Raw genomic sequence first — 18,208 nt, forward strand, 5'->3', positions numbered from 1 at the left:
CAGGAGAATCGTGCTAGAGAGGATCTGCTCCCTTAAGAGTGATGCTGCCTAGCAACATCAGCTACATTGATGACCAAAAGTTTGCAAGAACCACCTGATGAATTTCAGTAGATTTATGAGAAAAACTCAATCCCATTATACCAAAGAGAACATTAAGATCAGAAAAATCAGAACCTGATCCATTGGTCAAGATACCAGATCACAAACTCATCATACCCAAAATATTTTCCTGTTCAGGGACAATATCATCCTCTGTAAAACCAATGGGCTTCAATCCTCAATTAATTCCAAATCTCCCACGGGTTTTTCATCATTAAAAATGAAAATGTAACCTCAATTCTCTTCCAGCAAACAAGACACCAACATCGTCCATGGGGTTTAATTTAGTTAAAATAAAAGCAAAATAACAATAACCCATTTCTTCCATCTGGAAAGAACAAAACCAGAACAGAAAAAACGTTTTTCTATCTATTTTAAAACTAAAATATTCCATCTGATATACCATTTATTCAAGTTCCTCCCTTGACGTCATTCAGGGACTTTAATCAGGTGTGGCTGTGCCTTGATTGAGCTCCGCAAATCTCATGCCAACTCGCATTGAATGCTTCAAAAACTTCTCTGCGCACCTGTGAACACAAGTCTCCTCTTGCTTGTCTAAGGACTTGCGGCGGAAACTGTCCACGCAGTCATTGAAACATCTCTCAACCAGTGAATTATACATCCTTAGACTGCATGTTGATTTGGGAATGTTAGAAAATAAAGGAACAATGCCAGTCACTATTATTTTCAAATTAGTAACAAGAAAACCAATATGCACAACATCCACTATTGAATAGTGATTAAAAAAAACTGGACACTTGGGAATACTAGATTTCTAGTTTTCCCCACTCAACAAATTTTAAATATATATGTGACTAATCAATATATGGTAACACTTCCTCCGTCTAACCACCACCCACAACCCCTACAAATATGTGTCAATTTACAGAAATGTTCTAAGCTTTTTAAAATACTAGCCTTGTCTCAAGTTTCTTTAATTACTTTTTTTTTGTTGATAAGTATAATATATTGCAACGATGAAAACAGAATACAAGGAGGCCTCACAAAGCAGAAGAAAGAAATCAGCAAAAGAATTTCCCGCGAACTCAATGTTTTGCTTAGACCAAAGGTATAAGAATCCCAAGATTTCCAAGAACCCTGCATGTGAGCTTCCAATCTTGTCATTGAACACCCTGTCATTTCTCTCGTTCCAAGGGTAATACAGAGTTTGTCTTCATAAAGAAATTTAGTAAACAATTCTATTGGGAATCAGCTAGAGATGGTGTATACCACCAATATTTGTAATACTAAAGACTTACTTAGCTTCACGTTGCAAATCTAATTTAAAAGTCCTTAATGACTCTTAACAAGGCATGTGACACTCAAGAATTATACAAAAAGTGATCTAAAACAATGTGCAGCTTAATACATTACGTCTAAAATCCACAACATAAATTGTATTGGAATGTAGAATCAATAAAAAAAATTCACATTTTTTTGCATAGACACACAGGATTCACTAGCACCACCAAACACCAATGTTCTTTCAAACATGCAACATTACTCTGTGGTGAAAAAGTCCGTACCAAGGGGTTTCTGTCTACATCCATTCAAATCTATTTTTTCAGTTTCGTGTATTATATCATCTAAAAAGAATAATCTTAATTCATGAATGAACAAAAACTTGGTCACTTCACAGTATTTCAAAACCATCAATTACAATTGCACTCTACTTAAATATATATAAATAAATGAACTCTATATCCAATCTAATAACTACTAAAATTGTTAGTTTCTAAATGAGATTCAGTACCACAATCATTAGAATCATTTCTATCTTCATTCACCAATTCATCTGCACTAACAATTAAATTCCCCACACACAATTCTAAATTTCATCTGAAGTGACCCAAAATTTTCTATCCCTAACATCACGATATGCTTCAGCTCATAAAGACAAAAGCATACTCCTCCTTACTTCCATTCCATTTCCATGAATAACATACTTCTGGGCCAGTTTGAATCTCCCGAAAAAATAATCTTTTTCTTTCCTTTTAAATCTCTCTTGAATTGAATGGCTACTCATATATTCCCTAATTGTTACATTTATTTCAAAAAATAAAGAAATCGTTTCTCTCTTCTCGTGCATTTGTTGTGCATCAAAACGAAGAAAAAAAAATGAATTTTAAAGGAAAATGAAACCTGTCACGGATCTGGAGCTGGTCGATCATAGAAGACATTCTCAGCTTATCTTCTTCAGGGAGAGAATCGAGATCTCCCAGCATACTCTTGTCCATCTTCTTTGATTCAGAGATATCAAGTTTTTGGGTTTTTGGGCAAACAAAGGCACCACTTTTCCCCTTTCTTAACTTCTGCGTCTCTCTCCAAAGCCGCAGTGATCGTGCGAGCGAAGTCGCACTTTCTAGCTTCGTTTATTCGAAATGACCGTAATACCCAATCACAACATTTGTAGTCTGAACTTGGATGAAATCATGAAAATCCTTTCGTAGGACTGTGACGTTGGATTGATAATGTGGTAATCCACTCTAGCAAAATGACCCTTAGTAAGACTTTAAATCTTACTATGGCAGTAAGAAAAATCTCTCATTTCATTTCTTGTCAAAAGAGACTTTTAAAAAATAAACATATTGCTTATCACTTCTTCCTTTGAAAAAATTAGTTAAGGTTTACTAAAGTTATAGAATAGAGATTTTGTAATTAGAAAAATCTTCGTACAGCTGATGTGGCATGGATATGAAATCATAGATCTTTTTCCTTGAGATACACAACTCCACGTCTCTTATGAGAATGTAAAGTTGTGTATCCCGAGAAAAAAGATATATGATTCTGTGTATGTGCCACGTCAATTGAGTATAAAGACTTTCTAGTTAGAAAATCCGTACTTAAAGTAATATTCTAGTAGAAATACTTCAAATGATAAAAGCCAACTAATGATAAATTTACTCGAAAAAAGCCACTTGTTGATGTGGATGTGTTTACGGAATCATAGATCCTTCTTTTCTTGAGTATTCAAATGAAAAATCTAGAGTCGTGATATTTTAATTCGAAAAGACCTACTCGGTGTGTATGCCATTGACGTGGCAAGGGAAAATAACCATAGATATGTTTTCGATACATAAGGAAAAAAAAATCAATGAATTTGTTCCCTTACCACGCAAGAGGTTTACAAATTAGGTGAGTTTTTTCAAGTCAAAAAATCTATGATTTTGTGAACATACACATCAACAAGTAAATTTTGAGTGACTTTTTTTTTTTTCATTCGAGTCAATTTATCACGACTTTTCCCCTTGTGTATCCTCAAGACAAATATCTAGACTAATGATAAAATGACTCATTGAAACATATAGGATTTGTACATAGTTGATGTGGCAAGAGCATAGAATCGTAGATCTTTTTTTTCTTATGTATCCTGAAGCAAAAAAATCTATGGTTTTGTGCACTTGCCATATTGCTTGAGTACGTTTTTTCAAGTTAAATTATCAAGATTGAAAGATCTATGATTCTATGCACATGCCACGGTAATAAAGTGAATTTCAAGTCATTTTTGACTACTTGAGCTTTATTTAGGGAAGAGTGAAGACTAACGAGTAATGATAAATTGACGCACTAAATTGTCTTAATTGTTGACGTGATTGATGTGACATGTGCACAAAATCATAAATCTTTTTTCCTTGTGTATCCCGAAGAAAAAGATCAATGGTTTGTGCACATATCATGTCAATTGCATCAATTTAGTGCGACTCAGGAAGGGAATTTATAAGGTTAACAATTTTCTGACTCGAAAATATTCACTCAATCTATACTCGATTGATGTGGCAAAGACACATAATCATTGATTTTTTTTCTGTGTATCCTGAACAGAAAGATCTATGGTTATGTGTCCTTACCATGTCAATCATGTAAAGATGGAGAGAATTTTCAAGTTAGAAAATCACAACTCTATTTATAACGAACAGAGGTGTGAGCCAAGTGAGGGTCTTTTGGTAAATGAGTCCATATCATATGCATCCAAAAGATGGATGATGGAAGCGGATCTTCTGTAGCAAAAGTTTCCTGTAGAACCTTATAGCACTCTCTCCATTTGTGAGAGAGAGAGACACAGGATAAAAAAAATAAAAAATAAAAAAAATAAAAAAAAGATAACATCTCAGTGCTCTTGTGATCATGGCTTAGATCTGAAATTTTTTTTAAAAGTTTTTTTCACTAGATCCAAGTCTTTAAAAATGAACGGCTGTTAAATTCCAAATTTTTAAGTGTGGGATTTAATTGATTCACTGATAGTGATGTGGTGCACTTACAATCGTCGAAATAGTCCACGTAAGGTGGTATATTTAAAGGAAATATTAAAAATAGTCGTGATAATCTGATACTCCCATGCCATAATCCCCCGTACACCCCTAATGAATGTGCATGTGCCACGTGGGGGCATCATATTATCATTATTGTTTTAGAATGAGATATTTTAGGTAGTACTTCCTTGGATTTGGATTGTAATCTGGACTCTTTGGTAAATATACTCGATTAGCAAGTTGAAAGTTGTAAATGGTTTCAGCTCACGAGAGGAAGGAGACAAAAGAGTTATAGTGATGAGATAGGCAGCACATAAGAGACTAAGTGTAACTGGGCTTGAGAATTGAGAGAAAAAGTTGCAGAAGAAGAAGATGCCTTGGACTAGTATCTCCGGATCTCTATCTTCCCCAAAGGTCGACGTCGCAATCGACATGGGAAATCCCTTCCTCAATAGGACTGTCGATGGCTTCTTGAAAATCGGATCTGTAAGATAAGACCCATCCCTGTTTATCTTCAAATTTCGATTTCGATTGTTTTGACAGAATTCTAAGATCATACAATTGGATCTCTGAATCTCATTCGTTTGTTGTTTCTTCAGGTCGCAGCGTCCAAAGTAGCTGCTGAGGAAACCTATCACTGCTTGGAAAAAGGTCCTTCACCTTGCTTTAAATGAAATTTTGTTTTTGTTTTTTTATTTTATAACTTTGATATTTAAGGAAGGAACACTATTTCCTCAGCCAACCCCAAATTTTTAGATAAGGTTTTGATGATGATGACGATATTAGAAGTCAAACTTTGGTTAGTTCTTGTGAATTCTTGAATCCTGAGTCGTTTAATCCATCTTTTTTCTCTCTCTCTCTCTCTCTCTTTTTTCCATTGAAGGTTTAACATTTTGGTTTTTATAGCTATTTAAAGCAAATATATTGAGGGTACTAGACTTACTAACTTGGTAAAGATTTTAAGCCTTACTAAGGGTCGTTCTGCTAAAGTGGATTTCCACATTGGCAATCCAACACCACAGCCCTCTAGATTTCATGGAAAAGCTCAGATCCAAAAAATTAATTTCCTTTGGGCATGATCCAGGGTTTTGAAAATGGATGGCTACCGAACTTACACATAACTCCCAAATTTAAAATTAAAATTCAATGGTGAAAAACAATTTCATTTTTTTTATTTTTTATTTTTGGAAAATATTCTTTCAGAGTTCATAGAATTTTGTCCTCTACAATCCTGAAGCATTGGATCATGGTTTTGGATGCCAAAAGTTGAGCCCCAGGACCCTTAGTGAGGGTGAAATCCTTACCAACTTGGTAAGGCTAGTTGGACTCTATAAATAAGAAACTAAAAATCCATACATACATGCATGCAATACTCTTTAATTCAGTTGGGTACTTGCATTCATGTGTCAAATTGTCCCACTTTGACACCAGTAAATGGTAATATTCATGTTCAATGTGCGTGTATGGAAGCAAGCGTGCACATTTGCATTGTATCTTTTTCCACCAACTACCACTACATCCTTTGCAAATGGCATACATCAAGGGACCTAAAAATGAGCAATTACTGCTGTCATCTATGATTAGAGAAAACATATAATATTCAAAGCCGATCCTAGATGTACACTAATGTAGTTGGGAATGTATATTTTCCAATAGTAAAAAAGTGTAGTTAGGTGATGTGGAAACCTAAGCTGGTGAAAACAAATGCAGAAATACGTAATTGTCCCACTCAACTTGACAATTACGGCAGTTTCCAATTAGAAGTATATTACACATACTTTTGTATAGTATTTTTATTTTCTTAATTGATGTTGACTTGTGTTGGAGCTACATTTTAAGGGTTAACATGTCAATGATCTGTTATTTGTTATCTATTCTTTCTTAAACTTCTTAATTTTTGTTGCAGGGAGTGTTTCAAAACACAGCTTTGAGCACTCGGTAAGATCTTCTTGAGTCATTTCCACTAAACTATGGTCTTATGATTTTTTGTAAAATTTATGCTCTGTTGCTCAATCTATTTGTATGCCTCCTATTGGCCCTCACCCTGACGTTTGTATGCCTCTCAATACTAATCTTTTTTAGCAAACTATGGTGTTGCTTCTACTCATCTCAAAGAGTGGATTCATGTTAATATGATTGTTTATAAATTGTATTTGAAAAACAACAGAGGAAAGTGCCACATTCGTCTAATTCTACTAATGGAATGTCATTCTTATTGCAGTTGAAGAAGATGTGCAAGGAAGGTGCTTATTGGGGTATGTCCATATGAAGCTGCAAGATGCATTTCTGAGTAACTGTAGCTTATGACTAGTCAAAAAACAAAAGAAGAGACCGTTCCTTATGCAAAGGAATTTTAACATCGCAAAATGCTTTAATTTCCTCACATTAGTGTTAGAGAGAAAATTCAAATGCATTTATTACATTTGCAGGATCTATAGCTGGAGTATACGTGGGAATGGAGTATGGGATGGAGAGGGTCCGTGGTACCAGAGACTGGGTAATTTCTGACCTAGAATTCTGCATGATTTTGTTCCATAACCAAGCTTCGTTACTCTGACTAATAGCTGTTTAGCCCGTGGGTCCAAAGCTGTGACTGCTCTGCCACCCATGAATTTTTTTTTTTCTGATTAAGTATAAATTTATTCAAAAAGAAGAAAAAAGAATGTACAAAGGCGATGAGGAAGACCAACCAAGAGACATACAAACCGACTCAAAACCAGCTAGTCCTCACATAAAGAATCCCACCTAAATACAAAGTCCTAAAAAAATACACCCTTAAACTCCGTACAAAGCTACATCAAAAGAAAAGCAACCCCAAAACATCCTGAGTAGAGGCCAATGCATCCTGGAAAACCCTTCTATTCCTTTCCAACCACAACCCCCAACAAGTAGCAAAAGGTAGGAATCTCCCCAAGATTCTCTTATTCCCTGAGAATAAGGAATGGTCCCAACATTGAAACAGAACCAGCTAAGAGGAAGGACCAGATTGCTCAGTTGAGTATATTTTCACAATTGTGCTGTCTTGGAAAATGCTAACTTGGTAAGTTGGTGAAGTCTGTGAGTGTTAATGCTACAGGCCAGAGATCAAAACCCTGCCCTGACCTGTATATGCCTACAGAAAAGAAGAAGTGCGGTCCTACTAAGTCTATAAACTTTTCTTTGGAAGGTGAATGTTGTGTTTTAGTTTATGGGAGACCAGACTTTTTCTTTTGAGAGGTTTAATTGAGATTGGGGTTTTGATCTTCAGGTCTGTGGTATTACCACACACAGACTTTACCACCTCCACAAGGTGGCACCTTTGCGACCAGACTTTATTATTATTATCATTTTTATTTTTGTAATAGAGGTACTTGTTGAACCAAGTGTTGTCCCATTTTACTGGTTTGGTGATTTACTTCAGCCTTATATTAGTTTCTCTTTACAGTATATTAATATTAATCTTACTCTTGGGACCCTTTTGACATTGAAATTATCTCAGTATATGTGTCGTAAAAAGTGCCACAGTAATGCACGAGGGAGTTACAAAAAATTCCACTGGAAAAAGACCCTTTTGTATAACTCAAAACTGTTTAAAGTTCAACTTCAGAAATATGGGTTCCGTTGTTCATTCCTTTAATCCTTTTGAGTTGTTGCAGAAGAATGCGATGCTCGGAGGTGCAGTAACTGGGGCTCTGATTTCTGCTGCCACCAAAAATAGCAGAGACAAGGTTGTTGTGGATGCCATTACAGGAGGTGCAGTTGCCACTGCTGCAGAGTTCCTCAATTATCTAACCTGAACAAGAGAGCTGTAACAGGTCTTCGAAGCCTGTACGAAAGGACTGTTCAGTTATGTTTTTTTCCTTTTTATCTTTAGATGTTTCAAGCAAATAATCTATAGTTTTAGGTGTTCGTCTGAAATCTGGGTTTCCCGCAGTCTTTGAAATTTGACATGGTTTACATGATCTTTCGTTCTATTCTTGTTTGAATAAGAGAATTTTTCTTATTTTTGAGAAACTTGTGTGCGATTGTGATCTTGCTATAAATCCAAGAGCTGACCACTCACACATGCAACCAAAAGAGAAAATACACAGATTCATTCGTTTCTAGAACCAAAATTTTTTATTATGCGAACAATTTATGAATAAGTCAGCCTCCAGATGATTTAAAAATCAGTCAGCTGTAAGATGCTTACTGGTTTCTAATCAGGGTGGAGTGGAGCCCAAAGTGAAGTGATCTGCTAACCGGGAAGCATTTTGGCACTCAGTTGGCTTGCCTATTGATTTTCTTTATAATCTCTTCTTCTCTTTCGTTTCCTCATACACTCCAATTTCAATATATATATTTGGAACCGGGTCTAGAGGCGTCCAAATGTAGAGAAACCGTGATTATAAGTTAAATCAGATTCAAATCTGCTCTCTACAGATATTCCTCATTAATGTGGGATCTCTTACTCAACAAATCAACCTTGTGCAATTATCTTCATGGATCTCCTATCAGATAGCGCTCACATTCACCTCCTTTATTCGTAAGCACTTTTCTTGAACCATCCGTATGTCTTAACAATCTGGTCCTCTAATTTCCATAGTGTTCAAACATTTGAAATTGGCTTTGCGCTCTGGCAATCCCCGCCATGTCAGCAAGTACCCCTTGTATGGTTCGATTCCATGCCTATTCACGCGTCAATCAATGATAGAAGTCTACCTCCTTATCGAAGGAAGTAGCAATGGTCGTTGGTGCCCTCTTGCTTATTCCATGTTCGCATGATATGATTTGAGGCAACTCACATGAAAGGCAGGATGAATCTTCAAGTTGTGAGGGAGCTAAAGTCGATAGGATACCTTGCCTACCTTCCCTATTGTGAGTAAGGGGTCCTTATACTTATCAACCCTTTGTGTACCTTCTTCAATACTTCGAATTGTTGTGGTTTGAGTTACACCATCACCAAATCCCCTGGATACATCGAAAGATTCGTCTCAATGTACCTGCTTGTGATGTGTGGTGGGAGCGGTTGGTGGCCTGTTATGGGATTGTTGCTCATGGGTTGACTCCTTTGTAGGTTGTAGCAAAATTGGACCATATCCTATAGCCTACAAATTGCCACAAATACTCCTCTAGTAAGGTGTTGGCTCACTTCATTTGGTCATCAATTTGTGGGTTTCCGCTTGTGGAGAGGTGCAACTCTGAACCCAATAGCTTGAATGATTCTGTCTGTGAACCTCTCGATCACTTACGATTGTCTTGGGCATTTTCCTATGCTTCGCCACATGTTCAATAAATAGCTTTTCAATTTGATCCGCTGTGCAATTCATAGGAGCCGCAATGAAAGTGCTATATTTGAAGAATCTGTTTCAATCAAAGCTCAAACGTCGCAAGCAGCAACAAGCCAAACCTGAACTACTCCCAAGCCTGAGGCCGGGTAGATCCCGCCCAAGTCAAACTCCTAGATATATTATAATTCCATATATTTTCTTGTAATCCCTAGGTATAGTAGTATTTTCTTTTAATTTTGCATAAAATTTTAACTCTTTTAGTTCATATATAATTAAAAAGTCCTATGTTATTTCGATCATCAAAACAGCCAGATTATTGGTATAGGAGGGGTTCTATAGTCTTTAATGATTATTCGAAGCAGTTTTCAAAATTATAACTCTTCATTTTGGAAATATTTAATTATGCAATGACCTAACTCTAAAACAAGATCAAATTTGATTCCATCTTTCAATCACTGGTTCTTGAAACTGAATGAAGTTCGATTTAAATTGGATATGTTGTTCCTTTGTTATAAAAAAATATTCATTCGAATCTGGTTGGGTTGTTTGGCATATCCAGGGATTGGAACTTGGAAGTTGATCAGATTGACATAGAATACAATAGGAAAACATTAACGCAAACCATTCACATTTTATTCATCCCACCCACATACATGACAAAGTATTTGCCATTTCTTTATACAAGAAAAGAGACAAATACACATAGTAAACATGGACAAACAGCTTCAAGCAAGGACTTCAAAAGGACTCCCACACCTTCACACCACCCCATACAAACATATACTATATGTGATGAGACATAAATATATGTCTCCTTTTGTCCATATTCTTCATTTGCAGTTGCAAGGGTCACATGTGCAGTTTGATCCACACTTGCAGCCTTCGTTCTCAGCTCCCAAAGTAATCATCTCGGATCTGTTCAAAATAATAATTAGTGACAGTAAAGACTCATCATATGAGTTATAAATTTTTCTTTGTTGAAATTTGGGATGGGACTTACCCCTTAGTTGAAACCTCAGCAGAGCATCTACGATAAAAAAATAAAAAAATAACAATAATAAAACATCAGAAACAAAAAATTTACATGCAAAAGAAGACTCAATACAGATTGGTTTGATAAATTTTTCTATAGAGACTACAAGAACTTATACTACTAAAGAGTAAAGAGCCATGCCTGGAGGAGCTAAAAAGTAAAAACAAATAGTGAAGAAAAGATATGACAGGATTACCCTCCACATCCAGGAAGGCAGATGCAGCTAGACCCACAAACAGCACAGTCGCAGCAACTCATTTTTTTTTCCCACAGAAGTTAATTGATCGAGAATAGAAAGGTCGATAAGATTCCTTATGTTCTTGAAACTAAACTTAGTGAGTTTTCAAGTTGTGGCCAATCCTCTTATGTATAGTGCATTTGAGAGAGAGATGACTAAGTTTGATGCTTTTGTTTGTTAAAATATTAATTAGGCCTAAGTCATGGAACCATATTATATACAGTTGAAGAATGTATATTCTAGGTAACGTGTCAAAATGGACTCATTTTATTAACTATAGTCCATTGGATGGGCAACTTTAAGTAGATGTCAGCACGGGCCGAGCGTAGGATCTTCCTTTCAAGCCCAATCCTGGACAAAGCAGATCTTCCCAGCAGTATACCTATGCTGATGATGGGCAATAAACCTTTAAAAATCAGCTTGAGAACACAACAACTGGGCTGACCTTTTCAGCCCAAGACAAATAAGCCCGCCGACATATTTTAAAACAATTTCTTTACCATTATAAGATAAGATAATTTACATATGTAACTTGTCAAGCGGGGGCTCATTTTATTGGATCGCCAACCATTATCATCGTAAGCCTGGGCCCAGCAAAGAAGTTGACTATCCAGTCCATGTCCGGACAAAGCGGGCCGGCCAATTACCATGATCATTAATTAACCTATTCCCTTTATCACCACCACATAGTCTCTTGTAATTTGGGATTTTTTTCCTTCATTAAATCATGAGAAAGTTAGGGAGTTTATGTAGGATTTGAAAAATTCTAGGATGTTCTAAAGAGAATATATAATAATTTATATAAATCCATAAAAATATTTTAAAATTTGAGGGATTCTTTAAAGTCCCATTCAATTTATGGGAGTGCGAGTGTTTTACAGAGAACCTTCGATTTCCTTAAGTGTACAACACTCGTATCTCAAGGAAAATCTATGGTTTGGTGCACACCACCATGTCAGTGTAGTGCTGAAGGCAATGTTGTGCGAAGGCGGTTTAAAACAATAAAAACACAACTTGCATCTCTAACAATTAAAAAATGTGATTTCTTTATTTATGAAAAAAAATGTCATTTTTTATCTGATTTTTTCAGTTTTTTTTTTGTTTCACATAAAATAAACACTTGCATGTTTTTTCAATGTGGGATTTGACACATAATAGAATTTGGTGATTCATAAATGTAAAAAAAAAATAAAAATTGGGATTTAATGATAATCACATGATTTTTTGAATTTTCATAATTTTTAATATATTTTTTTATCTTTTATTTTTATTGTTTTTTCCTACTTTTTCCGTTTTCAAGGATTTTTCCAAAGTTTTCCCTAGTTGATCGTACTCCAACTTTATGACTATGGCCCGTGCCAAACAAAGAAACTGATCATTTAGCCTAGACAAAGAGGTGATCAATCTAGGATATTGTAATAATGGTCCATAATTGTGTCAGTCGGGCCAGAATATGGATTACCTTACGCCCAAAAATGGACGAAAAGAAAGCCTACGGACACTTTTTAATATAACAAGTCTACAAAAGGTGCCCATTGCGTAGAACATGTATAAGTGCAAGACCAGAAACAAGAATGTGGGAGCACTATGTTCAAAAATATCTTAAGGTATAAGAACTGATAATGCATTTTATATTAATTTAATATAACTATCATACATCCATTTTTCATAAATCTTTGGACTTTACTCAAAATGTAACTTGTTCGTTGTCAATCTGACTTTGCTTTGCTTTTACATTCTCTCTCATTACTCATTATTTTTTTAATAACACCAAAAAATTCCTTTTTTTTTTTTTTTTTTTCATTTTTACGATTTAAAATTGAGTATAAAAAATAAAAAAATTAGGTGTTTTAGAATAGTTGGAAGACCCTAGAAAATGTAATTAATTATAAAGTTCTTCAGAGAACAATATCTAAGGGCGTGTTTAATTGCATGAAAATTCATTTGTGACACTGAACCAAATAAAAAAATATTGGGGAAAAAGATTTGCCATACACTTGGGGTTTTTCATTTGAGGTGGCAAATCTTTTTCTCACCCCTCTAAGAAAAAGATTTGTCTCACGTTTAATTATGTATCATTCTTGAACGAGATTGCCCTTCAGACATTTTTAATTTACATAGATTTGAATCCAATCTAATAATTTGATTTACAAAATTCAGGAATACACCATTCTTGCGATCTCCTTTTATATCTCTTACCAAAATTTAAATAAAAGAGTAGAAAGATAGATAGAAGCATATGAATCCACCAATTATTATTACATTTCTAACTGAATTTCTTTGACTTGTGCATCAATAGGTTGATGTTTCCTCGAAGTCCAATATACTCATCTCCCTTGTTCTTGTGATCTTCCGGAGATGGTGGTTTGTTGTGATAAAATGACTTTTTTTATTAACATGTGAACATGGGTTAGGTCATCTGAACCTTCTTATAGATTATTTAATGTATATTAAATATGTAACTTGTCGTGCTGGGCTCATTTTATTAACAATAGCCCATTGGGTGGGTGGGTGGGCAACGTTAGGTGTATGTTAGCCTGGGCCCACATAGGTACTGACTTTAAGGCCCAATTCTTGAAAAAGCAAGTATACCTACTCTGATGCATGATAGAGCTTTAAAAATCAGGTTGGGCTGACCTTATCAGCCCAACATTTTAAAACATTTTGTTTACACAATTTAAAATACTTTACATATGGAACTTGTCATGTTGGGCTTAAATTATTGACCATAGCCCATTGGGCAACTGAGGTCAGATGTCACCCTGGCCTGGTCCTAGAAAAGAAGAATATCTTGCCCAAGCTAAGGACAAAACGGGCCGCTCTACCTCGGAGATTGCTGTGTTGCTTAGGTAATCAATTGGGGCCCAGAACAAAGAGATAAAACCAACCCACGCAAGCACGTCTCCATACCAGTCTATTATTTGGAGGAAAATGCTGGACGGCCTTCGTTGGACACTGTGTTTAACATTAAGCTGACGTGGCAATGCATAGAAAGCCGTTGATTTTTTAACTGGTATTTCGAGAAAATAAATCTATGGTTATCTGTGCACGAGCTCAATGTTGAATGCAGTGTCCAACGAAGGCAGTGTATTGCGACTCGTATTTGGGTTAGTATATTTAAAGAGTCATGTTAAAGTGACTGTATTAGACACTGAGCTGATGTGGTGGTGTGCTCAGAAGTCAAAATCATATACATATATTCTTTTCACTCATCTCTCGAGAAAAGCATCTATGGTTTTGTACACACTTCCACGTCAACAAAGTGTGAATTTAGGTCACTCCAACCTTATTCTAATAAAAAAGAGCAAGGGTAAATTACCATTTCATGCTCTGACTATGATGAAATTCCAATTCCACATTGTTCATTTTCGTACCCAAGATATGAAGAGTGAGATCGCAAATATTTATAAAGTGAAAAATCTTAGAGGGATTTTATTTTTCACTGTGTTTTACACAACATTGATGTGGTGGCTGTAGATGCAAAAATTTGTACTACCTTGTGATTCTCGCTGATAAAAGAACTCTTGTCTTCCTGTACTTTTGGGTGTGTCTATAGCAACAACACTTCGATGCCCAAGCCAAGATTTTTAGTATAAGAAATAGAATAGGGTATTTTCAGAGAGAAATTTTATACCTTTCAATGCCTTGCACCAATGCATTTATAGAGGTTTCCTCTCTTAAATCTTCCTAGATTTTCTCCTTGATTATCGTTTGAACGGTTGCACTCGTTTAAGAATTTTCCTTGATTTCCGTGGATATAGTTATACTTCTTATTTTATGGGATTTGTAACTCCCATACTTCAAGTACTTTCCCTTGGAACTCGGTTATAGGTGAATCCAGCATTTCCTATACTTCTCTATTATTTCGGGCATTCGGCCAATACGGCTATGTTGTCCTATGATCTGGTTGTTCGACAAAGTTTCCTTGAGATTGCCACATGTTGATTTTTCAGAAAAATATCCTTTACAAAGGCCATAGATATGTTTTCTTGTGATATGAGTGAAAAGCATCTATTGTTATGTGCCCACCTCCTCCTCAGCACAGTGAAAAATGAAGTCCCTGGCACAACTCTTATTAAGTAGCGAGATTGTTACTTATAAATCAGCAGAATTGTAACTTTTCAACTAAATATCAGTGACCTCACTATCTTATACCAATGGGATCCTCACTTTGAAATACTTGTGATCTTGCTCTTCATTATTTTGGGAATTAAAATGATCAATGAGCCGGAATGAAATTTCGTCAAAAGTTGATCACATTTTTGAAAATTCGTCAAAGGACAATTAGCATGAAAAAAATGCCAACTTCCATGTGGGCTATATATGAAAGGATGGAATTAGAGTTGATTTCAAAGAGTTTGATTGGTATGAATACGATAAGAATTTGACTTAATCATTGGACCACTGGTTCTTGAAAATGAATGAAGTTCAATTTTAATTGGATCTGTTGCTCCTTTAACCTTTTTTTGTTTTTTTTTTTGGTTTTTCGAGAGTTACTATTGCCACACCAATTTTTACTAACGACATACCAATTTTATAGGAATTGGTGTGGCATTAGTAAAAAGTAGTGTTGCAATAATAGCTCTTTATTTATTTATTATTTATATAAAAAATTATGTGGAATCTGGTTAGCCTATCCATCACATATAGGAGGTTGGAAGTTAATCAGATGGAGAATGTAATAAGAGAGAACATTAACACAAACAATTCATATTTTATTCATCCAAACCACGTACATGACACAAAGTATTTGCCCAATTTCTTTCTACAAGAAAAGAGACAAATACACTTAGTAACACACAGACAGACAAACAGCTTCAAGCAAGAACTACAGAGAAGCCATGGATGATTTATTTTTAAGACTCTCACACCTTCACACCAGACCCATACAAACATATACTATATCTGATGACACATAAATATTACTCTCCTTTTTGTCCATCTTCTTCATTTGCAGTTGCAAGGGTCACAGGTGCAGTCTGACCCACACTTGCAGCCATCGTTCTCAGCTCCGGCTGTCATCATCTCGGATCTGTACCAAATAATAATTAGTGACAATTAAGACCTCGTATATGTTATAAAATTTTCTTGGTTGAAATTTGGGATGGGACTTACCCCTTAGTTGAAACCTCAGTAATGCATCTGCAATTAGAAATAACCAGAATAAATTATTTACTATTTCGTGAGCTGAAAATGACTTATTTACTATTCCAACTAACTGTTCATTTTAATTATCAAAACGTGAATGATCACGTTATCGTTAAAAAATAATAATTCAGAACAGTAATAAATTCGACGGTTTTAGAGTGATTATTTCACAGGTTTAAAGTGACTATTTCCAATTAGCCACTTTAAACCTGTGAAATAGTCACACTAAAACCACCCATATTCGTTATTGTTCACGTTTTTGGTAATTAAAATGAACAGTAAGCCAGAATCTTAAATTGGTCAAAAGTTGATCATTTTTTGGGTAAATATCCCTTCAAAAAAAATTGATTGAGTTGCTTGTCTAGTAAAAAAAATAAAAATATCCTCTATGATTTAAACAATCCAAAATTATAGAAACATTTGAAGTGTTGGTAATCAAACTCAATAAAAATGACTAAAGAGTGAAAAGATATGAAAATGAAATACTTGTACAATGGGATAAAATTTTGAAAAATTAAAGGAAAAGAAAGTTGTAGAAATGAATAAGAGGTTACCCTCCACATTCAGGAAGGCAGATGCAGCTAGACCCACAAACAGCACAGTCGCAGCAACTCATTTTTCCCACACAGAAGTTAATTGATCGAGAAATAGAAGGGTTGATAAGATTCTTTATGTTCTTGAAATTAAACTTAGTGAGTTTTCAAGTTGTGGCCAATCCTCTTATTTATAGTGCATTTGAGAGAGAGAGAGATGACTTAAGTTTGATGTTTTGTTTGTTAAAATATTAATAACGTCTAAGTCACAGAATCATATTATAATATAAATAATTTAATATATATTTCAGGTAACGTGAGAAGATGGGCTCATTTTATTAAACATAGTCCATTGGGTAGGTAGATGTGGTGGAGCTTACTTTCAAGCCCAATCCAGGACAACGTTGATCTTCCAAGCAATGCTGATGGGCAATAAAACCTTTAAAATCAGCCTGGGCCTAGGAAAAGTGGGCTGACCTTATCAGGGCCATCATGGACAAATGAGCTTGCCAACATATTTAAAAAAAAAAAAATTTTTACCCAATTTAATATATATATGTAACTTGTCGTGCGGCCCTCATTTTATGGATCGGCAACTATTATCACTATAAGCCAAGGCCCAGCAAAGAAGCTGACTGTCTAACCCATGCCCAGACAAAGTGGGCCGGCCAATTATCATTAATTTATGATAATTAATTACAATTATATCACTATTATTTCCATTATCACCACCACATCATGGTCATTCAATTAACACAATACCTATCACGGTCTTATGTGATTTGGAATTTTTTACTTCATGAACGATGTGCCTTAGTTCCTTGGGGATCATGGTTTCAAATCTTGATTTGTAGCGGATGAGACAACTTGTCTCCAATGAGATAATCCATTTAACTCAATAAACAATTATTTATTCATATATATATGATAATAATTATAATTTTTTTTTTTAAAATAAGATAAATTAGAAGTTGTGATAGTATTAAAATCAGAGTTTATTTAGATAATATGTAGTTAAATTGTAAAAGATTAATTATTTTTAGTTAAAACATACAAAATATCGGTTGACTAGGCTGAGATTCACTGACTTGGAGTCTTGGACGAGATTTACAACATATTGTCCGAGTCATCTCATTTATCTATCGAGATTTTGCACTGTTGAGACACGGTGCCTGTCCATCTCGGTCTCGGACGAGAGTTGAAACCATGTTTGAGATCCACCTGATCATACAAATTTGAGACTAAAGAAAACTTTTTTTTTCTAAGTTTCTTATGTTTAATATTTTTATAAAAATATTGGTGTTGGTTAGGTCATCTTAACCATATTATAGACAATTTAATGTATATTATATAGGTAACTTGCCGTGCTGGGCTCGTTTTATTAACCATTGCCCATTGGGTAGTCAACGTTTGGTAGCTATCATCCAGGGCCCAGCATATAGGATCTGACTTTCAAGCCCAAGCCTGGACAAATCAGACCTGCCAAGTAAGTTAACCTCATTATCTGTGCTGATGCGCAATAAAGCCTTAAAAAATAACCGGTCCAGAACAAGTGGGCTTTCATTATCAGCCCAAGCATGGAAAAATGAGCCTGCCGACACAATTTAAAACAATTTGTTCATACAATTAAATATACAGGGCTCATTTTTATTGACCAT

At 35.2% G+C, this 18,208-nt stretch overlaps 2 protein-coding genes and 2 long non-coding RNA genes across 4 annotated transcripts; 1 reads left to right on the forward strand and 3 right to left on the reverse strand.

Moving 5' to 3' along the window:
- Positions 1-253: 253 nt before the first annotated feature.
- TIM9 (Tim10/DDP family zinc finger protein) lies at positions 254-2,483 on the reverse strand. Its single transcript, XM_086423375.1, has 2 exons — positions 2,242-2,483; positions 254-728 (listed from the first exon to the last, which is right to left on the reverse strand). The coding sequence occupies exons 1-2, from the start codon at positions 2,334-2,336 to the stop codon at positions 542-544; spliced, it is 282 nt and encodes a 93-aa protein (XP_086279501.1). The 5' UTR covers positions 2,337-2,483; the 3' UTR covers positions 254-541.
- A 2,117-nt stretch (positions 2,484-4,600) lies between these two features.
- On the forward strand, positions 4,601-8,342 carry OEP16-1 (outer plastid envelope protein 16-1). The gene is made up of 6 exons (XM_086423497.1): positions 4,601-4,835; positions 4,949-5,000; positions 6,256-6,287; positions 6,571-6,604; positions 6,779-6,846; positions 7,985-8,342. The coding sequence occupies exons 1-6, from the start codon at positions 4,722-4,724 to the stop codon at positions 8,123-8,125; spliced, it is 441 nt and encodes a 146-aa protein (XP_086279623.1). The 5' UTR covers positions 4,601-4,721; the 3' UTR covers positions 8,126-8,342.
- A 1,867-nt stretch (positions 8,343-10,209) lies between these two features.
- Positions 10,210-11,031, reverse strand: LOC147385594 (uncharacterized). Its single transcript, XR_015172017.1, has 3 exons — positions 10,828-11,031; positions 10,599-10,625; positions 10,210-10,513 (listed from the first exon to the last, which is right to left on the reverse strand). It is a non-coding gene; the product is annotated as an uncharacterized LOC147385594 (long non-coding RNA).
- Positions 11,032-15,563: 4,532 nt separating this feature from the next.
- On the reverse strand, positions 15,564-17,233 carry LOC147385595 (uncharacterized). Its single transcript, XR_015172063.1, has 3 exons — positions 16,572-17,233; positions 15,985-16,011; positions 15,564-15,901 (listed from the first exon to the last, which is right to left on the reverse strand). It is a non-coding gene; the product is annotated as an uncharacterized LOC147385595 (long non-coding RNA).
- Positions 17,234-18,208: the final 975 nt, after the last annotated feature.

This window comes from Akebia trifoliata, chromosome 14 (genome assembly GCF_017979445.1).
Source record: "Akebia trifoliata isolate Shusen 1 chromosome 14, ASM1797944v1, whole genome shotgun sequence".
Lineage (NCBI taxonomy): Eukaryota > Viridiplantae > Streptophyta > Magnoliopsida > Ranunculales > Lardizabalaceae > Akebia > Akebia trifoliata.